The sequence below is a fragment of the Cajanus cajan genome, chromosome 2 (assembly GCF_000230855.2).
Source record: "Cajanus cajan strain Asha chromosome 2, NIPB_CcT2T_4, whole genome shotgun sequence".
NCBI classification, from domain to species: Eukaryota; Viridiplantae; Streptophyta; class Magnoliopsida; order Fabales; family Fabaceae; genus Cajanus; species Cajanus cajan.
The window spans coordinates 42138978-42159053 of NC_138518.1; the positions used below are offsets into that span (position 1 = coordinate 42138978).

At 42.9% G+C, this 20076-nt stretch overlaps 2 protein-coding genes across 2 annotated transcripts; both read left to right on the forward strand.

The window, feature by feature from the left end:
- The first annotated feature begins 7417 nt into the window (after nt 1–7417).
- Nucleotides 7418–8449, forward strand: LOC145954918 (uncharacterized). The gene has a single exon (XM_083069608.1). The coding sequence runs from the start codon at nt 7418–7420 to the stop codon at nt 8447–8449; it is 1032 nt and encodes a 343-aa protein (XP_082925734.1).
- A 9812-nt stretch (nt 8450–18261) lies between these two features.
- On the forward strand, nt 18262–19347 carry LOC145954919 (uncharacterized). The gene has a single exon (XM_083069609.1). The coding sequence runs from the start codon at nt 18262–18264 to the stop codon at nt 19345–19347; it is 1086 nt and encodes a 361-aa protein (XP_082925735.1).
- Nucleotides 19348–20076: the final 729 nt, after the last annotated feature.

The window sequence follows — 20076 nt, forward strand, 5'->3', positions numbered from 1 at the left end:
AAGCCACTCCTAGCTTTGGTAGGAAAACATTCCTGGTCTTGGCATTTTTATGGATCATCATTCGGTTGAGAAGTGAAGCGCGATGGCCTCTTTCTGCTTATGGGCTTGCTTATTTGGTCGACTCTATTCTATTACACTGTTGATATGTCTTTGCTTAGTGGGCACATAGAATCACTTAGGGTTGCCGTTTGCCACTGCTTGGCTCATGGTTGGCTATTTAGCTTGTGCTTCGTCCTGATGACTCCTTCTGACCCATAGCAAGCAGAATGCATGGATGCATGGATGCAATGAAAATGCAAGACAGGAGTGATATTATTATTATTATTATTATTATTATTATTATTATTATTATTATTATTATTATTATATTTATTCTTTTTTGTGTAACGCCCTTCCATATGCCCCTACCTCATATGCATGCGATGCAGTTTATGTTCATGTGTTTGTTCCTAAAGATGCAATTCATTTTTTTTTTATGTCGGGAAATTAACTTGTACACGTTAAGGTTAATGATGACGATTCCTTTTTATCCATGCCATTTTTGATTATTGTCAGGATATACTCCTTTAAACCCAAGGTTTAAGTAGTTCCTTGATTATCTAGTCGACACTACAAGAAAAATCAAGATTATCTACGGAAATGAAAATCCGTAGATAAGTCTTAATTATCTACGAATTATGTACAACCAAAAATTCGTAGATAACAAGGTTGTAGATAACGTTATCTACGGAAAGTTTATCCGAAGATAACCTTATATACAGACATATCTACGGATTACCCACAAAAGTTGTTATCTACGGATTATATCTACGGATAAGATTTAAAAGACTTACCTACGAAATTATCTACGGATTATTTCTGTAGATAACATATCCACGGATATTTTCATAAGAAAATTTTTGTTTAATTTTAATAAATTTATTAATGTAACAACCCTCATATTTGGCCTCTCAAGGTCACCCATCCTTATATTACTCCAAGTCAAGCACGCTTAACTGTGAAATTTTTATGAGATAAGCTATCGAAAACAGATGCATGTTGTCAGTATATAAGTAGTACAAGTTAATTCATTTAAGTCATCCTGAACTATACAATCTCATACTTATACTATCTTTGGATCCCTCTCATTTCGATGTGTCTGGACTGCTATAAAAATATAAAAAAATATAATAATTAAATTACCAATAATAATAATTATATTATATTTAATTAATCTTTATTTATATATATACTTACTTTTATAATTAACAATCTACTTATTTCTATTTAAAATTAATATTATGATACAATTTAAATTATTTATTATAAATTTAAAAGTTTAAATAATAATTTATATATTTTAAAATGATAAGATAAAAAAACACTGGTGTAACTTTTACTAAGTATTACACCACTCAATAACATTATATTAAATGTGAATTTTGTAAATCCAACCGTTAGATTGAAAGTTCATATCACTATATATGTTTATATGAAATTCTGTTAAAATTGAACAACAACTTGAAGGTAATCAAAGTGTTCATATTTTAATATATTTTGAAATGTATATATTACGTCAATTTTGTTTTACAAGAATAAAGTATCAAATCATCTTGAATTAATATAAAATTTTGTATATATGAGCTAAGAGTAAAAAACATTCAATCTAATGGTTGAATTTATAAAATTCACATTTAATATAAAGTTATTGAGAGGTGTAATATTTAGTAAAAGTTACACCGGTGTTATTATAACCCTTCTCTTTTAAAACATTATTTTTATAACTTAAATTTTAACATTTTAAATAAATTATTAAATAACTTAATATATTTATTCATCTTAAATCTAAGATATAAAATTCAAAAAATGTATTTATTCTTGTTTTATTTTCTAATTATCAACTATTAATAAAATACTAATTTAAAATCTTATCTAATTATATCATAATATTTTCATATCAAATTTAAAACCAGATATTAGTTATACAAAAATATCAAGATCATATAGTAAATTGTCAATAAGATTCTAGTTAAATAGTTCAAAATAATTAATTTTTCGACTATATTCCGTAGATAACTAACCATTATCTACAGAAAAAATTTCGTAGGTAATATTCCGTAGATAACTAAACATTATCTACAAAAAAAAATTTCATAAATAATATTCTATAAATAACTAAAAATTATTTACAGAAAAAATTCTGTAGGTAATCTAAATTTTTTCATTACCCACCCATCATATGTTATTTAATGAAAATTTTCGTAGATAACTAAAAATTATGTACAGAAAAAATTTTGTAGGTAATATTCTGTAGATAGCTAAACATTGTCTATAGAAAAAATTTCATAGGTAATATTCCGTAGATAACTAAACATTATCTACAGAAAAAATTTCATAGGAAATATTCTGTAAATAACTAAAAAAATTATCTACAGAAATTCATAGGTAATATTATATAGATAATAACAGTTTTTCTTGTAGTGCAAGTCTCTCTTCTCATGCCCAGTGCCACCAATCCTGCGCTCAGCATGAGTGCCATAGAGACCTCTCCTTTAGAACCACGCCCGACGCCTTGAAGGCGCCCTCGATGCAATATCAAATTCTACCCTCATGTAGAACCCGATTTCGCACAATACCTAAAAATTATAAAAATTTCACAATATGCAACACCTCAAATAGCATCTATACAACACATACAACATAAATTCATCATCAAAAACAACATGCATCTAAAAATGATCACCAATCAATCATGAACCTCCATGAACATCTTGAACTCTCAAAACCCTTGAAAACCCCTTTCAATTTCATCATTTCTCAATCAACAGAAATAAACAACTCATTCCAATCATCACATCCTTGTAATACACCTTAAATTTGAATCATTGCTTCCCTTGCCTCCTCAAGACTCAAATCTCTAAGAGAGAAGAAAAAAAGTGATTTTGTACACCACATGCTTGAAGTTTCGACCCCAAGGCTCAAACTTATTCACCACCTCTTTGATTACCTAAGAAATGGTAGGGAAAGAAGGGTTTAAGTGAAAATGAAGAAAAGAAGAAGAAAGTAAGACAAAAGTAATCCCTTCTAGCTCTCCCTAAAGTTTTGAGCTTCCTTTTGGAAAAGAAAGTCTTCCTTCTATACCTTTTCTAAGTTGGATCCACTTACCTCTAGTCCAACCCTCTAGAGATCAATGTGCTCTAAGGGCCTGTCTACCCTATAGCTGATGGAATAACACTAAGGCTAAGAAGACCAAGAGGTGATATATTGAAGGAGGCAAGAGGAATGGGTTAGTGTTGAAAAACCATAGGAGGAGTAAGCATACTTTTGGGCCTTAGCTCCTAAGTTTTTATAGCATTTATTTTTGTTCCTATTTTTGCCCTTGTCTTTAATTTCCTATTTTACCCTTGTATTTTGGGGTATCTTAGTCATAGGATTTATTTTCTTTTGTATTTCCCATTTTACCCTTGTATTATGGGGTGTTTTGGATCATAGGTTTTTAATTTTGGGCTAAGGTATTTAATTAGGGAGCTAGACACATTTTTGGTGGTGTTTGGACCTATTTTTGGACTTAGAAAGGCATAGGCCCAAGTGGAGGGCAAAGGTTGCATGGTCTTATCATGCACCTAGATGTAGCCTAACTAAACCCAAAGATTCCATCCTTGGCCATCAAGTTGCATCTAGGGTTAATTTGGGTTTCATTTGGTGTGCATTTGGCACCCTAAATGCAACCCTAGATGCCTCCCACTCCTATAAATATCCTAGGCACCACACCTTGTAAATACTTTGGAAGTTGAATATAAAGAGAGCATTTTTGCCTTTATATCATCCTTAGTCACCCTTGGCTAAATCCGGCCACCACCCATCCTATCTCCACCTTGAGAGCAAAGTCCTAGAAGTGGCCTTCATCTACCTTGAAGTGAGCCAAACCCTAGAGTGCCCTTCTCAAGCATTTCCTCAAACACCTTCTACGCAACCTCCATTTTCGTTCATTCCATCATCATCCACCCTAAAACCTTGTGCCACCTTTGAAGAACTTGATCCTTGGTGAAGGTGTCCTATATTCTTTGTTGATCATCTCAAGTTCATGCAAGTGAGGATGCCATCAAGAGCTTTCAATAGCAATTATCAAATTAAAAAAGAGTTATGAGATGATAGTGTTACTATTTAAACCTTTTATTAGAAGTATATGGATAGAAAGTATCAAAATACCACATAGGGTTGGTTTGGTTAGTAGTTGTCACAACTTTGAAGACACTTTGACAATGAAGATATTGTCTTGTTACTTTGGGTTAAACTAATGTTTAAGGATTTCAAACGTGAAACCAAACACACCATTAATCATGAGGATTTGATACCATGTCATGAACCAACAACATCAAAAGCCAAAGTTGTTAGCACATGAAAGGTTTTATATTATATTTCTAACAAAACTATTATGGGAAACTCTTAGTAACTCTAATTCAACCTCTTTACTAGTTCAATGACTAGTTTGAGTTTCAGTTTGGTAAACCATTTAACCAAAATAAGCAATAACAGGTCTAAACTTCTAATTCTATTACATATAGATTTCCCTATGCAGTTATGTTATGTGCATATTTGTGATCATATTTTTTCTTATTTCTAAGTTGGCATTGAAATGAACAAGTTACTTGACTCCAAGGAGTGATGTATACAACTTTGGTGTAGTCTTGTTAGAGTTATTGACAAGAAGGCATACCGTGAAAGAAGATAGACCTAGATTTTCATATGATAGCAGAAGAGTTTTGAGAATAATGGACACAAGGTTGGGGGTCAATAAGAAATGAGCACAAGTTGTAGTTGCACTTACATTGCAATGCCTCAACATTGACCCAAAATTTAGACCACCTATGGTGGAAGTTCTAGCAGCATTGGAATGACTTGATTCCCCAAATTCATTCCAAAGGACACCAAAATATAGGCTTCTTCTTGGCTTGTTTCTTTTTTCACTTTGCATCAAAAGAATACTAAGTAATACCAACAAATGCTTTTCTCTTTCATTTCTTTGCCTATGTGAAGAATTTCCATCTTTGCGGGTTGTTGAGTGTAGAGTATTACATTGTGGTACAAGGTATATATATTGCTTTGTATGAATTTTTTCAGCTCTTAGGATGGGTATTGTTACGTATATATAGAATTGGAAAAAAATTAAAATTTAACGGACATGTTTAAGTGAGTATTTTTTATTCATGAAATATCTGTTTTAGCTAGCTTTACGCTTCAAAGTTCGGACTGTATCAATAGATAGCAATACTAATTATTGGCATGGAATTGCAGAAAAGCAAAATCACGTCACGATAAGATTGGAGTTAACATCCAAAAATTCAATCTGAAAATTTGGAAGCCTCGAAAGAAACTAAAAACTTGTTAAATATGTTTCCTAAGATTATAAAATCACAATCTTAGCAATCCAAAATTCAAAATAATGTGACTAGAATGATAATATTGGTATATGTATAGATACTAAAATAAATAGTTGAATTTAAGGACTTATTTAATATTTTAAGAATTTATTTGATAATTCTTTAATTTTAAGAATTAATATTACATTAAATTCTAATTTAAGGGATCAAATCGTAAGATTATGTTTTTTTTATATTATTATTAGTAGTGGTTAATTATTTTAATTCAAATTAAATATTAGCATGTGCTTTGCATCAATAATGAAATGCATATAATTTATTTTAAATGCAAATTTTAAAAAATGTCAATTCATAAAAAATTCTCAAATAATAATTATTATCATTATTATATTCTAAATAGAGGAGATATATATAACCACTTATTCATAAAGTCTACCCTTCAAGTCAAAAAGTCTGGAGACATGAGACGCGTTGCTCATATACTAAAGTCAAGGATGTGGGGCTCCTACAAAACACCGCCAAACTCTATTCATGTTTTAGCTCAAAAATTATGGACTTTAAAACAAGAGGGCTTCGGTGATTGACTAGGATGCAAAAATAACTTCATTTCAGTTTTCTTTTATAGATTTTATTTGATGAGACACCGTGAATTTATGTTAGTTTGGTTACTTTTGTCTTATTTAATATCATCATAAGGAGGTGTACCGTCCAGGTCATAATCCGACCTAATCTTGCATTCGGCAATAAGGCGAGCATGATCTCCTTCTCGGCATTAACCCGATTGAAGGTTCAGTACAGTCCTAATCGGTCATAGTCCGACTCGACCAGCTAAGCTAAGACGGCAAGGGAACTACTCGGCATTTACCTTACTGGACCCTTGGTATGGGCCCAGTAGATCGGAATCCGACCGATCTCGTCCCCGCTAACCCCGCGCCATCCTGATAAAAACGGATAGGAAAATCCCTTGATTCTCGGGGCCCAAGAGGCCCATGAACGACGTATCATAAAACCCAAAACCCTAGAGTTGAGAAGGCAGATTACACTTTTGAATGCTCTGGCTCTAAGGCACGATCTAGGAAAAAACCCTAGTCCACCCTTTGGCCGGAACATTTTGGCGCCCACCGTGGGGCTACGGTAAAACTCTTCCTACGCCCCAAATCCCAGAGAAGAATCGGCGATCTACCATGGCAAGAGGCGGCAACAACAACAACAACAACGCACAACCTCCAACGATGGAGGAGATGATGGCCATGATCAATGGCTTAAGGGAAGAGAATGCGCGTTCTAGGGAGAGAGAGGAAGCCATTCAACGTGAGAATGAGGCAATCAGGAGGCGAGCGGATGAGATGGAGGCCAGGTTAGAAGCTAGCGCCAGGACGGTAGAGGAGGATGTCATGCTGGAAGTCCCCAGGGATTTTCGACCTTTTTCGGAAGCAATAGAGGCCGAGGCCATCCCTAGGGATCATCGCATACCTCAAGTGGAGCCCTTTGACGGAACTCAAGACCCTAATCAGCATTTGATGGATTTCCGTGCTCAAATGCTGATCTGTGGAGGAAGCATGGAGGCTCGATGCAAATTGTTCATGGGCACACTCAAGAAGGCAGCGCTTGACTGGTTCAGCGGACTCCCGGACCGATCAATCACAGACTTTGACGTCTTTAGCCGGCTCTTCATGGCACAATTCGCCGATAACAAGAAGAAACCGCCGATCACGTCAGACCTGTTCGACCTCAGGCAGCAACGCGAGGAGTCGCTGAAAGACTTCCTGCAAAGGTTCAACGAGGTTGCGCTGAAGATAGCGTCATTGGACGAGAGGATGGCGGTCATTGCATTCCAGAAAGGTTTGAGATCGGGAGCTTTCGACATCGCACTCGAAAGAGCGAACTGTCAAACGATGTCGGAGGTGAGGGCTTTCGCCTTGAGCCACATCAAAACGGAGGAGAATCAGATTATTAAAAGGGCAGCGGAGGACCGAGAAGCAGGGGGCAGCAATAAGGAGGGGAACAAGCATCTTCGACCGCGCTCAGACTAGAGCAAACGGCGTGACCGATACAACATGAAGGAGGGCAGTCACAGGCAGGCCGAACAAAGTGGTCGGGCAAGGGGCGAATGGACACGCAACAATGAGGAAGAGAGGTTCACCCCACTTACTGTTCCCAGGCGACAGATACTCCGCGATGTCAACAGCGCATCATTGTTCGAATTTCCGGCGGCGACAGAGCGTCAGTTGGGGCCCTCGAAAACCGACTGGTGTGAGTTTCATAGGGCTCATGGACATTCTACGGAAAATTGCTTCGTCCTAGGAAGACAGATCGAACGCCTGATCAAGGAGGGACGACTGAGGGAGTTTGTGGCGAGAAAGCAAGAAGGAAGCTCGTCCGATAAGCGGTCTAGGCGCACACATGATGACGCCAGGAGGGATCGGCGTAGAGAGAAAACTCCTCCCAGAGACTCGCCAACAAAGGTCTCGGAAACTCATCAGCAGCCCATCCATGGAGATTTCAACACCATAGCAGGAGGTTTTGCCGGCGGAGGACCTACTTCTGCGGCCCGAAAGAGGTACACTCGGTCAGTGTTGATGGTCTCGGAATTCAGGCGACCATCTCAGCCTGAGATTTCGTTCTCAGATTCGGATTACGAAGGAGTAGCGCCTCATGAGGATGACCCCATCGTCGTGTCGGCGATTGTCATGGGGTACAATGTGAAACGTGTGTTGATTGACCAAGGAAGTTCCGCAGACATTTTATTCTGGGAAACCTTTGAGGGGATGAAAATTCCTAACGACCGACTAATTCCGTATGCAGGGACTCTAGTGGGTTTTGCAGGGGATCAAGTCATCGCAAGGGGATATGCCGATTTGGAGACGACCTTTGGCCAAGGAGCCCAGATGAAGACGGTGGCTGTTCGGTATTTGGTGGTCGATGCTCAGTCGTCGTATAGCATACTGATCGGAAGGCCGACTTTGAACAAGCTAGGAGCGATCGTTTCCACTCCCCATCTGAAGGTAAAGTACCCGTTGCCAAGTGGTGCTGTGGGGGTTCTCAGGGTAGATCAGGAGGTTGACGAAAATGCAACGGGGATAGTTTAAAGACGCGAAGACGACTGTACACCACGCAGGTAGAGAAGGAGATTCATTCAGTCGAACTGGATCCTAGGATGGGACAGTTTGACCACCGACCCGCCCCAGCAGAAGACGTTAAGGAAGTGGAGGTAATGGAAGGAAGAAACGTAAAGATAGGTACTTCGTTGACACCAGAAGACGAGGAGAAATTGGTGAGGGTTCTAAAGGATAACGTGTTAGCATTCGCGTGGCATTCCAGCGACATGCCTGGGATCGATCCCAACTTCCTGTGTCACAAGTTGTCCATTGACCCCGACGCAAAGGCAGTGATTCAGAAGAGAAGGAAATTTGGCGAGGAAAAGCGAAGAGCTATCGCGGAAGAGACGCAGAACTACTGATGGCAGGACACGTTCGAGAAATCCAATACCCGACCTGGTTGGAAAACATGGTCATGGTGCGGAAGAGCAACGGGAAATGGAGAATGTGTACGGACTTCACTGACCTTAATAAAGCTTGCCCAAAAGACTCGTACCCGTTGCCAAATATAGACTGCCTGGTGGATGGGGCATCGGGATACGAGTTACTAAGCTTCATGGATGCCTATTCGGGGTACAACCAGATCCGAATGCATCCTACAGATGAAGACAAGACCGCCTTCATAGCCGATCAGGCCAATTTCTGCTACAGGGTTATGCCGTTCGGTTTGAAGAACGCAGGGGCGACCTACCAGCGACTGATGGACAAAATCCTTGTGAATCAGCTCGGTCGGAATGTGGAGGCTTATGTTGACGACATGGTGGTGAAATCGGAAAGCGTCAGTCGGCACTTTGACGACTTACAGGAATTGTTCGACACCATCGGCAAATACCAGCTAAAACTGAATCCTGAGAAGTGCTCTTTCGGCGTCCAGGCGGGAAAATTCCTCGGTTTCCTGCTGACTCACCGCGGCATTGAAGCGAACCCAGACAAGTGCTCGGCGATCATCGACATGAGGAGCCCCTCTACAGTAAAGGAGGTACAACAATTAACGGGAAGGATGGCCTCACTCTCCCGATTTATATCAAGAGCGGCGGACAAAGCCCGGCCTCTTTTTCAATGTTTAAGGAAGAACGACCGATTCGCTTGGACGACCGAGTGTGAAGAGGCTTTCTCCGAGCTCAAGAAGTCGTTGGCATCTCCGCCAATCCTGACAAGACCACGACTGGACATGCCCTTGTTGGTATACATCTCGGCATCCGATCGTGCTGTCAGTTCAGTTCTAGTGCAAGAGCGTGAAGCTTCCCAAGTTCCTATTTACTTTGTAAGTAGGGTCTTGCAGGGAGCAGAGACAAGGTATCAGAGAATCGAGAAACTGGCCCTCGCGATACTGATCACTGCGAGGAAATTGAGGCACTACTTCCAGAGTTACGAGGTGATAATTCGTACTGATCATCCGATTCGACAAGTCTTGCAAAAACCCGATCTGGCGGGTAGAATGATGAAATGGTCAGTCGAACTCTCAGAATTCTCCATTAAGTATGAGCCGAGAGGAGCGATCAAAGCCCAGGTGTTGGCCGACTTCCTGATGGAGTTAACACCTCCGGTCGAGGAGGACACGGTCGGTGAAACCCAATGGATTTTATCGGTTGACGGTGCGTCAAACAGAGGAGGAAGTGGAGCTGGAATCGTCTTGGAAGGCCCGGGCGGAATCCTGCTAGAACAGTCACTACGATTTGAATTCAGGGCAAGCAACAACCAAGCCGAGTACGAGGCGCTATTGGCAGGGATGAGTTTGGCCAAGGAGATGGGGGCGACGACTTTGTCAGCCAGAAGTGATTCCCAATTAGTCACCGGACAAGTGGCGGGAACTTTCCAAACCAAGGATCCTCAATTGGCCAAGTACTTGGAAAGGGTCAAACTGTTATCGGAAAATTTCCGAGCATTCACACTTAGCCACGTGCCGAGGGAGCAAAATTTGAGAGCAGATCTCCTCTCCAAGTTAGCCAGCACGAAGAAGCCAGGAGCCACTCGTTCGGTCATCCAAGAAACTTTAGCTCAGCCGAGTATAAATGAGCCACTGGGGAGTGTTCTTTTCATCCAAGAGGAACTCAACTCGTAGATGGGACCTTATATCGCGTACCTGACTCGGGGGGAATTACCAGAGGATAAAAGGGAAGCATCGTTGATACAAAGAGAGTCTGCCAGGTTTGTGGTCATTAGCGAGAGACTTTACCGAAGGGGCTACAGCTCTCCTCTTCTAAGATGTTTGACCATGCCACAAGCAAAGAGAGTAATGGACGAGATTCACAGTGGAATATGCGGAAGCCATATCGGAGGCCGAGCTCTGGTGTATAAAGTTGCCCGAGCAGGATATTTCTGGCCATCCCTAAAGAACGATTGCGTCAATTGGGTCCAGAAATGCGACGGATGCCAAAGACATGCCCCTTTGATCCATTCCCCGGCCGAACGACTGCATTCAATTCTGTCTCCATGGCCTTTCCACAAGTGAGGGATTGATATTCTCGGGCCATTTCCGATTGCGGTAAGGCAACTGAAATTCTTGATAGTGGCGGTCGATTACTTCAATAAGTGGATCGAGGCGGAGCCAGTTGCGACCATCTCAGCAGAAAAAGTAAGAAATTTTCTTTGGAAGAATGTGGTGTGCAGGTACGGAGTCCCTCAAATGCTCGTTTCCGATAATGGGACCCAGTTTGCAAGTACAAGGATTCGTGATTTCTGCAAAGAGGTTGGTATCCGAATGACGTTCACGTCCGTCGAGCACCCACAGTCCAATGGCCAGGCAGAGTCGGCCAACAAAGTAATCCTCTCAGGTCTGAAGAAACGTGTACAAGAGTCAGGCGCGTCATGGGTGGAGGAACTTCCCCAAGTATTATGGTCGTATCACACAACTGTCCACTCGACGACTCAAGATACTCCCTTCAATTTGGTATACGGAACCGACGCCATGATCCCGATAGAAATCGTGGAACCATCAGTCCGCACTACGGCTTTTTCGACGGAGGAGTCTGACCAAGGCAGACGAGTCGATTTAGATTTGATCCAAGAGACCAGAGAAAAAGCAAGAATAAATCAAATAGCGGCCCAAAGAAGAGCAGCTTTCAAGTACAACACAAAGGTGAATCCGAGAGACTTCATTGTAGGCGACCTAGTCTTGAGGCGTGCTCAGCCAACGCAAATGAGGAACAAGCTATCAGCCAAGTGGGTGGGCCCCTATAAAGTGGACGATGTGGTCGGCAAAGGTGCGTATCGATTGAGGACCTTGGACGGAGGAATGATACCGAGGACATGGAACGCTGCGAATTTGCGTTTTTATTATAGCTAATCTTTTTGTATTAGGTGCACTCTTTTCCTAACTCAGTATTTTGTCCCCGTAAAAATAAGAGGGGTTTTTGCTGAGAAGGTTTTTAACGAGGCACCATTTTTTCAATTCTAATAATAAATATTGTCTCATTCTTTCATACCTTGGCTTGTTAACCTTTGTTGTTTTGAAGAACCAAGAACTCGTCACTGATCGGTAAAAGGCCGACTGGCGCGAGTATAACTAAATCGCAGAACTCGTCACTGATCGGTGAAAGGCCGACTGGCGCGAGTATAACTAAATCCAAGAACTCGTCACTGATCGGTAAAAGGCCGACTGGAGCGAGTATAACTAAATCGCAGAACTCGTCACTGATCGGTAAAAGGCCGACTGGCACGAGTATAACTAAATTCAAGAACTCGTCACTGATCGGTAAAAGGCCGACTGGAGCGAGTATAACTAAATCGCAGAACTCGTCACTGATCGGTAAAAGGCCGACTGGCGCGAGTATAACTAAATCCAAGAACTCGTCACTGATCGGTAAAAGGCCGACTGACGCGAGTATAACTAAAACGAAGAACTCGTCATTGATCGGTAAAAGGCCGACTGACGCGAGTATAACTACAACGAAGAACTCGTTACTGATCGGTAAAAGGCCGACTGGCGGGAGTATAACTAAATCCAAGAACTCGTCACTAATCGGTAAAAGGCCGACTGGAGCGAGTATAACTAAATCGCAGAACTTGTCACTAATCGGTAAAAGGCCGACTGGCGCGAGTATAACTAAATCCAAGAACTCGTCACTGATCGGTAAAAGGCCGACTGGAGCGAGTATAACTAAAATCGCAGAACTCGTCACTGATCGGTAAAAGGCCGACTGGCGCGAGTATAACTAAATCGCAGAACTCGTCACTGATCGGTAAAAGGCCGACTGGCGCGAGTATAACTAAATCCAAGAACTCGTCACTGATCGGTAAAAGAATCTGACTCGTCATTGATATGCTTCGGAATTTCAATTTTCAACTCGAACAAGATTCTCACCCGTCACTCGATTCGGAATTTCGACGACTTCCTAGACTGATGCCTCACCATCGGAAGTTTGATTAAATTATCATGAGAGTCAGAATTTTCCCAACTTCATGCGCACAATAATCTCACTCAGACAACTTTCTGGACTGTGATATGCTTCGGAATTTAGCTTAGATTATCATCAGATTTGGGATTTTACCGACTGACACCTAGAGGTATCAATTTTACTTAGAACATTTTCCGCGTCATATCAATCGGAATTTAGACGATTGGAGTCGCAAAAATTCAACTTTAACTTAGAGACTTCAGTTCATACAGGTCGGCATTTGACCGACTATCCTAACAAATATCACTTTTAATTTAGAAATTTTTACCTTCGTCAAATGACTCGGCTTCGTCAAATTTGGAGAATGCTTATTCAACTGATAAATTATCTCCTTGTTTGAAGTCGGATTTTAGTCGTGTAAGAGTGGAAAAATCCTCAGTCCGAAGATTTGTTCAATTTTTAACTCGAATTTCAGCCGAGTAGCTTGGAGAACGCTTTCTACAGATTAAGTCGGATTGTATAGTGCCTTTGTTAACTTGAAAGAATCTCTACAGATTAAGTCGGATTTTACATACATCAGAGTTACATCGATTAGAATTTTCGCCCGATTGACTTCATGAACTCTCATTTTATAGCAATCAGAATTTGGCCGTTTGGCCTCACGAATGTTCATTTCTAACTTAGAAAAAATTCACGCATTATAAAAACAGGAATTTGGCCGTTATGGCTTTGTGAATTTTCACCGTGATTTAACAATGATCCACATCTCCGCACACATCGAATTACCCAACTCATATCAAAAGCAACGCATAAAGTTCTTATAGAATTCCAAAAGGCAGGATTACAATAGTTCTTAACAGAAATTATCAAAAAGCATGAAAACATGAAGGAAAATACAACATTGTGAGTTAACACTCAATCATCCTCGGGAGGATCTACTAATTCGCCATTAACGATCTCCTTAAAGTAGCCCATACTCCCAATATCGAGATCAGCATGAAGAAACTTTATCTGGGAAGTCGCCGCATCAAAGCCTTGAACAAACTTCTTCAAAGAGTCCATCTTGGCGGCATGGAGGTCCACCTGCAGCTTTTCAATCTCTGCTTTTGCTAGATTCAATTCGTTCTCGAAGATTTGGGCGGCATCAGCGTTCTTGTCTCGTGCCAGACGAGCCTCTTCGAGATCCTTCTCCATAACTGACTTCTCGGCCTCCCAAGCTTTCCGATCGTCTTCGAAGGCTCGTCGGCTTTCCAACAACTTGTCCCTCTCATTGGCAACCCACTTAAGGTCAGCTTTGCCCTTGGCGACACTCTCTTCAAGGGAACTGATCTTTTTCCCTTGCAGCTTGATCTCCTTGGCCATCCCACGAATCTTGTCCTCGTTAATAAGAGACAAAGCTGAGAGGCGATTCGTTAGAGATTCCACGCCTTTGGCAATAGAGAAGGCACTCATCTTCTCTAGGTCGTCCTTATCCCCTTCCAACAAATCGGTATGGCGGATGTGGGAAGAATGGTTGAACTTCTCATCCCAAAAAGATGGGACTCTTCCTTGCTCATTTCCTTGATCGACAGGCTCCCAGTTCTCGCCAATACACATACTTATAGTTCGCTCTGCCGATTGAACTTCAACGTCCTTCTCGGCCTCATCCCCCCCAATCTCAGTCTCCAAGTTCACGAGAGTAATAGGTGTTTCGGTCTCTCGGCAACGCTTGTGGGGACTCTCGCCGACTACATTCTTCGGGGCAGAACCTCCCAAACCTCTCGTCTCTCCACCGACCATAGCGGTGCCGATGGCTCTGGAAGCCTCTTGTTGCTTCCATAGCTTCATCAACTCCCGATTGCTCATGCTAGCCATTTTCTCTGAAATAACACGGAATGGAATGTTAGTTAACAAGAAAAGCAAGGACAAAACATCATTAGAAAAGGGTGATCGGCCAAAAACCGAGTACCTATATAAATTTTCAGTTCCTTGGGCCTATTTTCTAATTCTAGAAGTTTTGCAGTGTTGAAAATTGTTTTAAGAGCCTCCAGTTTCCTAACATCTTCCTGGTCGGCCTCGGAGAGTTTCTCGGCAGATAGCCCCCACAAGATATCGTCTTTTTTTTCCAATATAGAGGGAACCCTTCTAGCACATGTTCATTACCCGAGGTACAACGTATTCGGAAATATGATCTCTTAAAGTCCTTATAGGACGATTGAAACAAAGTCAAGAGCCCCCGATTCGACACCCCATGTACAGACACCCAACTGCTACGTTTATTGGTGCGACTCTCAAAGAAGTAAAAGAACTTATCTACGGTCGGGTTTATACCTAAGCCCAAACAAAGAGCCTCAAACCCTCGGACAAAAGCCCAACTATTGGGATGAAATTGAGTAGGGGCCACATCTAGGGCTTGAAGCACTCCTTTTTCACAACTAGTAAGAGGCCACCTCACTTTCAACTTGGAAATTAAAGTGCAGTAGCAAAAGGTAAATTTCTCCGTTAAACTCCCCTCAATACACACAGGTTCCCTATCTACGCAGGGTTCACAAATAATTATATGGTCACCCTCACCACACACCACGTGCTCTCTACAGAAATTTTCCATGGCATCCCAGGAACTTATTAAGGACTCACAGCGCAAAACATCATCCCTCACCCACTTGTACATTTCCTCGTAGTTCACGACCGCCATTGATAAGAATAAACCTAACTTAAATAACAACTCAGGCTTTACTACGAATAAATATGGCCAAAATGGTGCAGATAGGCGTACCTAGGGGGACACACAACAACCTCCAACTCAAATAAACTTCGAAGCGCCGCCGTAGACCGCCACATATCACTAGTGAATCCCAACGAGCCTTGAGGAACCACGCAGGAGAACGAAGTATAAAAAGGGAGGAAGAAAAAACACAGTAGAAAATGGGAGAAGGCCCCTGAGGCATTTCTATTTATAAGCAACGAGGCGTATGCGAAAAGCCGCGAATGAAACGCGGCGTTTTAACGAAAAAACTCGCGTTTAAGAGTTGCGGCACATGTTTGGAACGTTACAACTTTTGGTATTAAAGCTCTCCATACGTTTCTAGACACGTGGCACTACTTTCATCGTTTCTCTAAAAAGCCACCCTGCAATAAATACATGTCCCTCCCCGGGTGAGATGAAAAGACACCTCCTTTCAGGCCCTGAAAAACCACGGTAATGACCTAATTACCGTCCTAATCCGACAACTTATGGATCATGATCCGACCTAATCTTACTATCGGTGATAGGGCGATCGCGACCTTTCACTCGACCAATACCCGACCAGGTTGCCATACCTTAAGCCCTCTCGCCATATAGGCTCAGGGCTGGAAGGCAAGTGTACCGTCCTGGTCGTAATCCGACTTGAGTCCTTTATCGGTGATAGGGCGATCGTAACCCCTCACTCGACCAATACCCGACCAGGTTGCCATACCTTAAGCCCTCTCGCCTTATAGGCTCAGGGCTGAAAGTGTACCGTCCAGGTCATAATCCGACCTAATCTTGCATTCGGCAATAAGGCGAGCATGATCTCCTTCTCGGCATTAACCCGATTGAAGGTTCAGTACAGTCCTAATCGGTCATAGTCCGACTCGACCAGCTAAGCTAAGACGGCAAGGGAACTACTCGGCATTTACCTTACTGGACCCTTGGTACGGGCCCAGTAGATCAGAATCCGACCGATCTCGTCCCCGCTAACCCCGCGTCATCCTGATAAAAACGGATAGGAAAATCCCTTGATTCTCGGGGCCCAAGAGGCCCATGAACGACGTATCATAAAACCCAAAACCCTAGAGTTGAGAAGGCAGATTACACTTTTGAATGCTCTGGCTCTAAGGCACGATCTAGGAAAAAACCCTAGTCCACCCTTTGGCCGGAACAGGAGGAAATCCACCTACAATTAGAAAGGAGGAATGCTACTTCCTTTTTAGAACTTACATTGTGTTTGGTTGAGAAAAGAAAAAATTGAGAAATTGGCTTTAATAAAATAGAAGAGAAAAATAAATCAATAGAAATAGAGTGAAAATAAAATCGTTTGTTTTGAGAGAAAGAGATAACCCACCCCTTCTACTCTACTGCATTGTTTTAATGGCCATTCCAATAAATGAATATCATATTCACTCTCAATTTCGTATTCCAATAAAATAATGCATTCAAATATAACTGAACAATGAAATAGTCTATTCAAATGAAATGAATTATATTTAAATAAAAAAAATTAATAAGTTAACCTCTCTTTCAAATTTTTACTTGATTTTGCAAAGAAATTTACCGTCTAATGAGTTTTGTACTGGGACTACACACCACCGCTCAAAGTCAACACTAAACACACCTCCTTAGGCCGAGTACCCATCAGGATAATGGGCCGAGTACCCCCCTCAAGCCGAGTACCCCCTCAAGCTGGATCCAACCTCAGGCCGAGCACCCCCTTAGGCCGAGCACCCCTCCAGGCCGAATACCCATCAGAACAACAAATGGGTCGAATACCCCTTAGGCCGAGTACCCCCCTCAGGCCGGTGAATAGACCGAATACCCCCTCGGGTCGAATAAACCATTAAGCCAACAAATGGGCCGAATACCCCCTTAGGCCGAGTACCCCCCACGAACCCCTTCGGCTTCATCCATGACCGAAGACCCTTTCGAATTCACTCATTACCGAAGACGTCTTCGGCCTCGAGCGTTGGAGTGCCTTTGCAGGTACCCTCCCCACCCTTGGGAGATATCATTCGGTCGGCACCGAGGACTTAGAAGATCGCAAGGAAGGAGCGACAGGAGGAGTGTTCTATGCAGGAACATTTTGGCGCCCACCGTGGGGCCGATAACCAAAACGGTTCTCGACCCAGGAGCAAGATGGTAACAATAAGGAGTCAACAAGACAACGCAACAATTCACCTCGGGATGCCCCGAGATCCCCCGCGAATGAATCAGAACGAAGAAGGGGCGGAGGAGTCATACACAGCCCGATCGCCACCTCCCGATCCTTCTTCGACCATCGAGCAACTAAAAGCCGAGATGATGGAGCTCAAGAGGCTCCGAGAGAAGGACGCCCACGACTTCTCGGTCCTTAGGAAAGAAAATGCCGAGCTTCGAAGCGAAAATCGTTCCTAGCCCCCATCCTGTGGCACCCCGAACACTCAGTCGACGCGTGACCAAGGAGAGTCGTCGGGGTGGTACAAAGAGACGAAGGCCCCTTGGCCACCTGGCGAAGAGACAACAACTATGGATCAGCAACGAAAGCAAGGGAGGAAGCCATTCACCCCGGACATTGCCGGAGCTCGATTGCCCGACAATTGGAAGAATCTGGCCTTAGAAAAATACGATGGAACCGCCGATCCCGAAGAACACCTCGATGCATTTGTTACTCAAGTCGGGTTATACACTGGTGACGACTCGATCATGTGTAAAGTCTTCCCTACCTCTTTAAAGGGACCGACACTGAATTAGTTCACAAGACTCCCACCAAGATGGTGGACTCTTTCACAACCTTGTCCTCCCGGTTCGTAATACAATTCGCCACAAGCCGACCTCATCAGCTCACTTTGATGGCATTAGTCAATTCCCGCCAGGAAAAGAAGGAACCCCTAAGGACATTCATAAGGACATTCATGGAACGGTTCGGAAAAGTGACCCTCTCAATCCGAGACCTAGATCCAGTGGTGGCAATGCACCACCTTATCACGGCATTAAGGCTATGCCCTTTTGTAAACAGCCTGTGTAAAAAGCTGCCTCGAGATCTGGACGACCTTCGGCAAAGAGCTACTAAGTATATGCAGATGGAAGAGTTGGTCGAGTTCAGAAATCAGAACCGGACCGACCTTCTTCCCGGAAAGAAAGAAGTCAAAAAGGAACATCATCCAAGACCTCGCCCTCGAGACGCGCCCGATCGAGATAGAACCAACAGGGGCCCCCGATATGCACAATATACGCCGCTCAACGCCAGTAGGACCAAGGTGTTGGAGCAGACATTGGCCACAGAAATCCTCGCGGTGCCCCGCCGCGCTATGACTCCACCCCACACGGACAAAATCAAGACATGCCAGTTTCACAGGAACCGGGGACACACCACGGAGGAATGCACAGCCCTCCTAGATCGCATTGAAGATCTCGTTAAGTCTGGTCATCTTCAAAACTTCACCCGACCATCGGGTAGGAAGAGATATGACAACTTCCATGATAAGAGGGAGTCCGGAAGAGGGAACCATGAAAATGCACCTTCGAGGCACAGATCTAGGGAACGAAGCAGGACCCCGGAGAGAAACGGTAGGCAGCAAGACTGGAATCAACCCAGGAGGGTCATAAACACAATAGTCGGAGGATTTGCAGGGGGTGGAAGCACATCTTCGGCACGAAAAAGACACCTAAGAGCAATCAGATCAGTTAACGCAGTAACACAGGCAGGAATGATCCATATGCCGCCAATTACCTTCACTGACAAAGACTTCAAAGGGGTCGACCCAGTGCCAGACGACCCCATGGTCATCAGTGTAGAGGTCAACAATTGTATTGTAAAGAAAATGCCAGTGAAAGAGTGGATACCCGGGGGACGATAGACCTATACACCTACTTTGGAGACGACCAACAAAGGCGAAGGATCTAAGTACGATATGTGGTAGTCAATGCTAACACCTCGTACAACATCCTGTTGGGCCGACCCTCCCTAAATAAGCTCCGAGCTATCGTCTCCACCCCTCACTTAGCTATGAAGTTCCCCTTAGAAGAAGGCATGGTCATCACGCTGCACGCTGACGGCCCGAGAATGTTACTTCGCTAGCTTAAAGGTGCAGCCAACTCCAAAGCCGAGACGAGAAGTCAATGCCATAGGCGATGTCCACCACCAGAGTCCGGTCATAGACTTGGAGCTCGATCCACGAATTGAGGACGAGCACCGAGTTGAACCGATCGAGACAACAATCCCCTTTCAACTCGAGACAAGTGAGGAACAGGTCACGTACTTAAGTTCTCAATTGTCAGAGGACGAAGCAAGAGAAATTAAGCAAATCCTTGTAAAGTACTCGGATCTATTTGCCGGGACGGCGGCTGACATGCCTGGAATCGACCCAAGCTTCCACTGCCATCGGCTCTCCGTGTGAGGAGATGCCACACCCATCACCCAGAAGAAAAGAGGGTCGAAGCAGTAAAAGAAGAGACAACCAAACTACTACAAGCAGGGTTCATCCGGGAAGTCAAGTACTCCACCTGGTTGGCCAATGTGGTAATGGTCAAGAAGGCCAATGGCAAATGGCGGATGAGTACCGATTACACAGATCTAAATGAGGCAT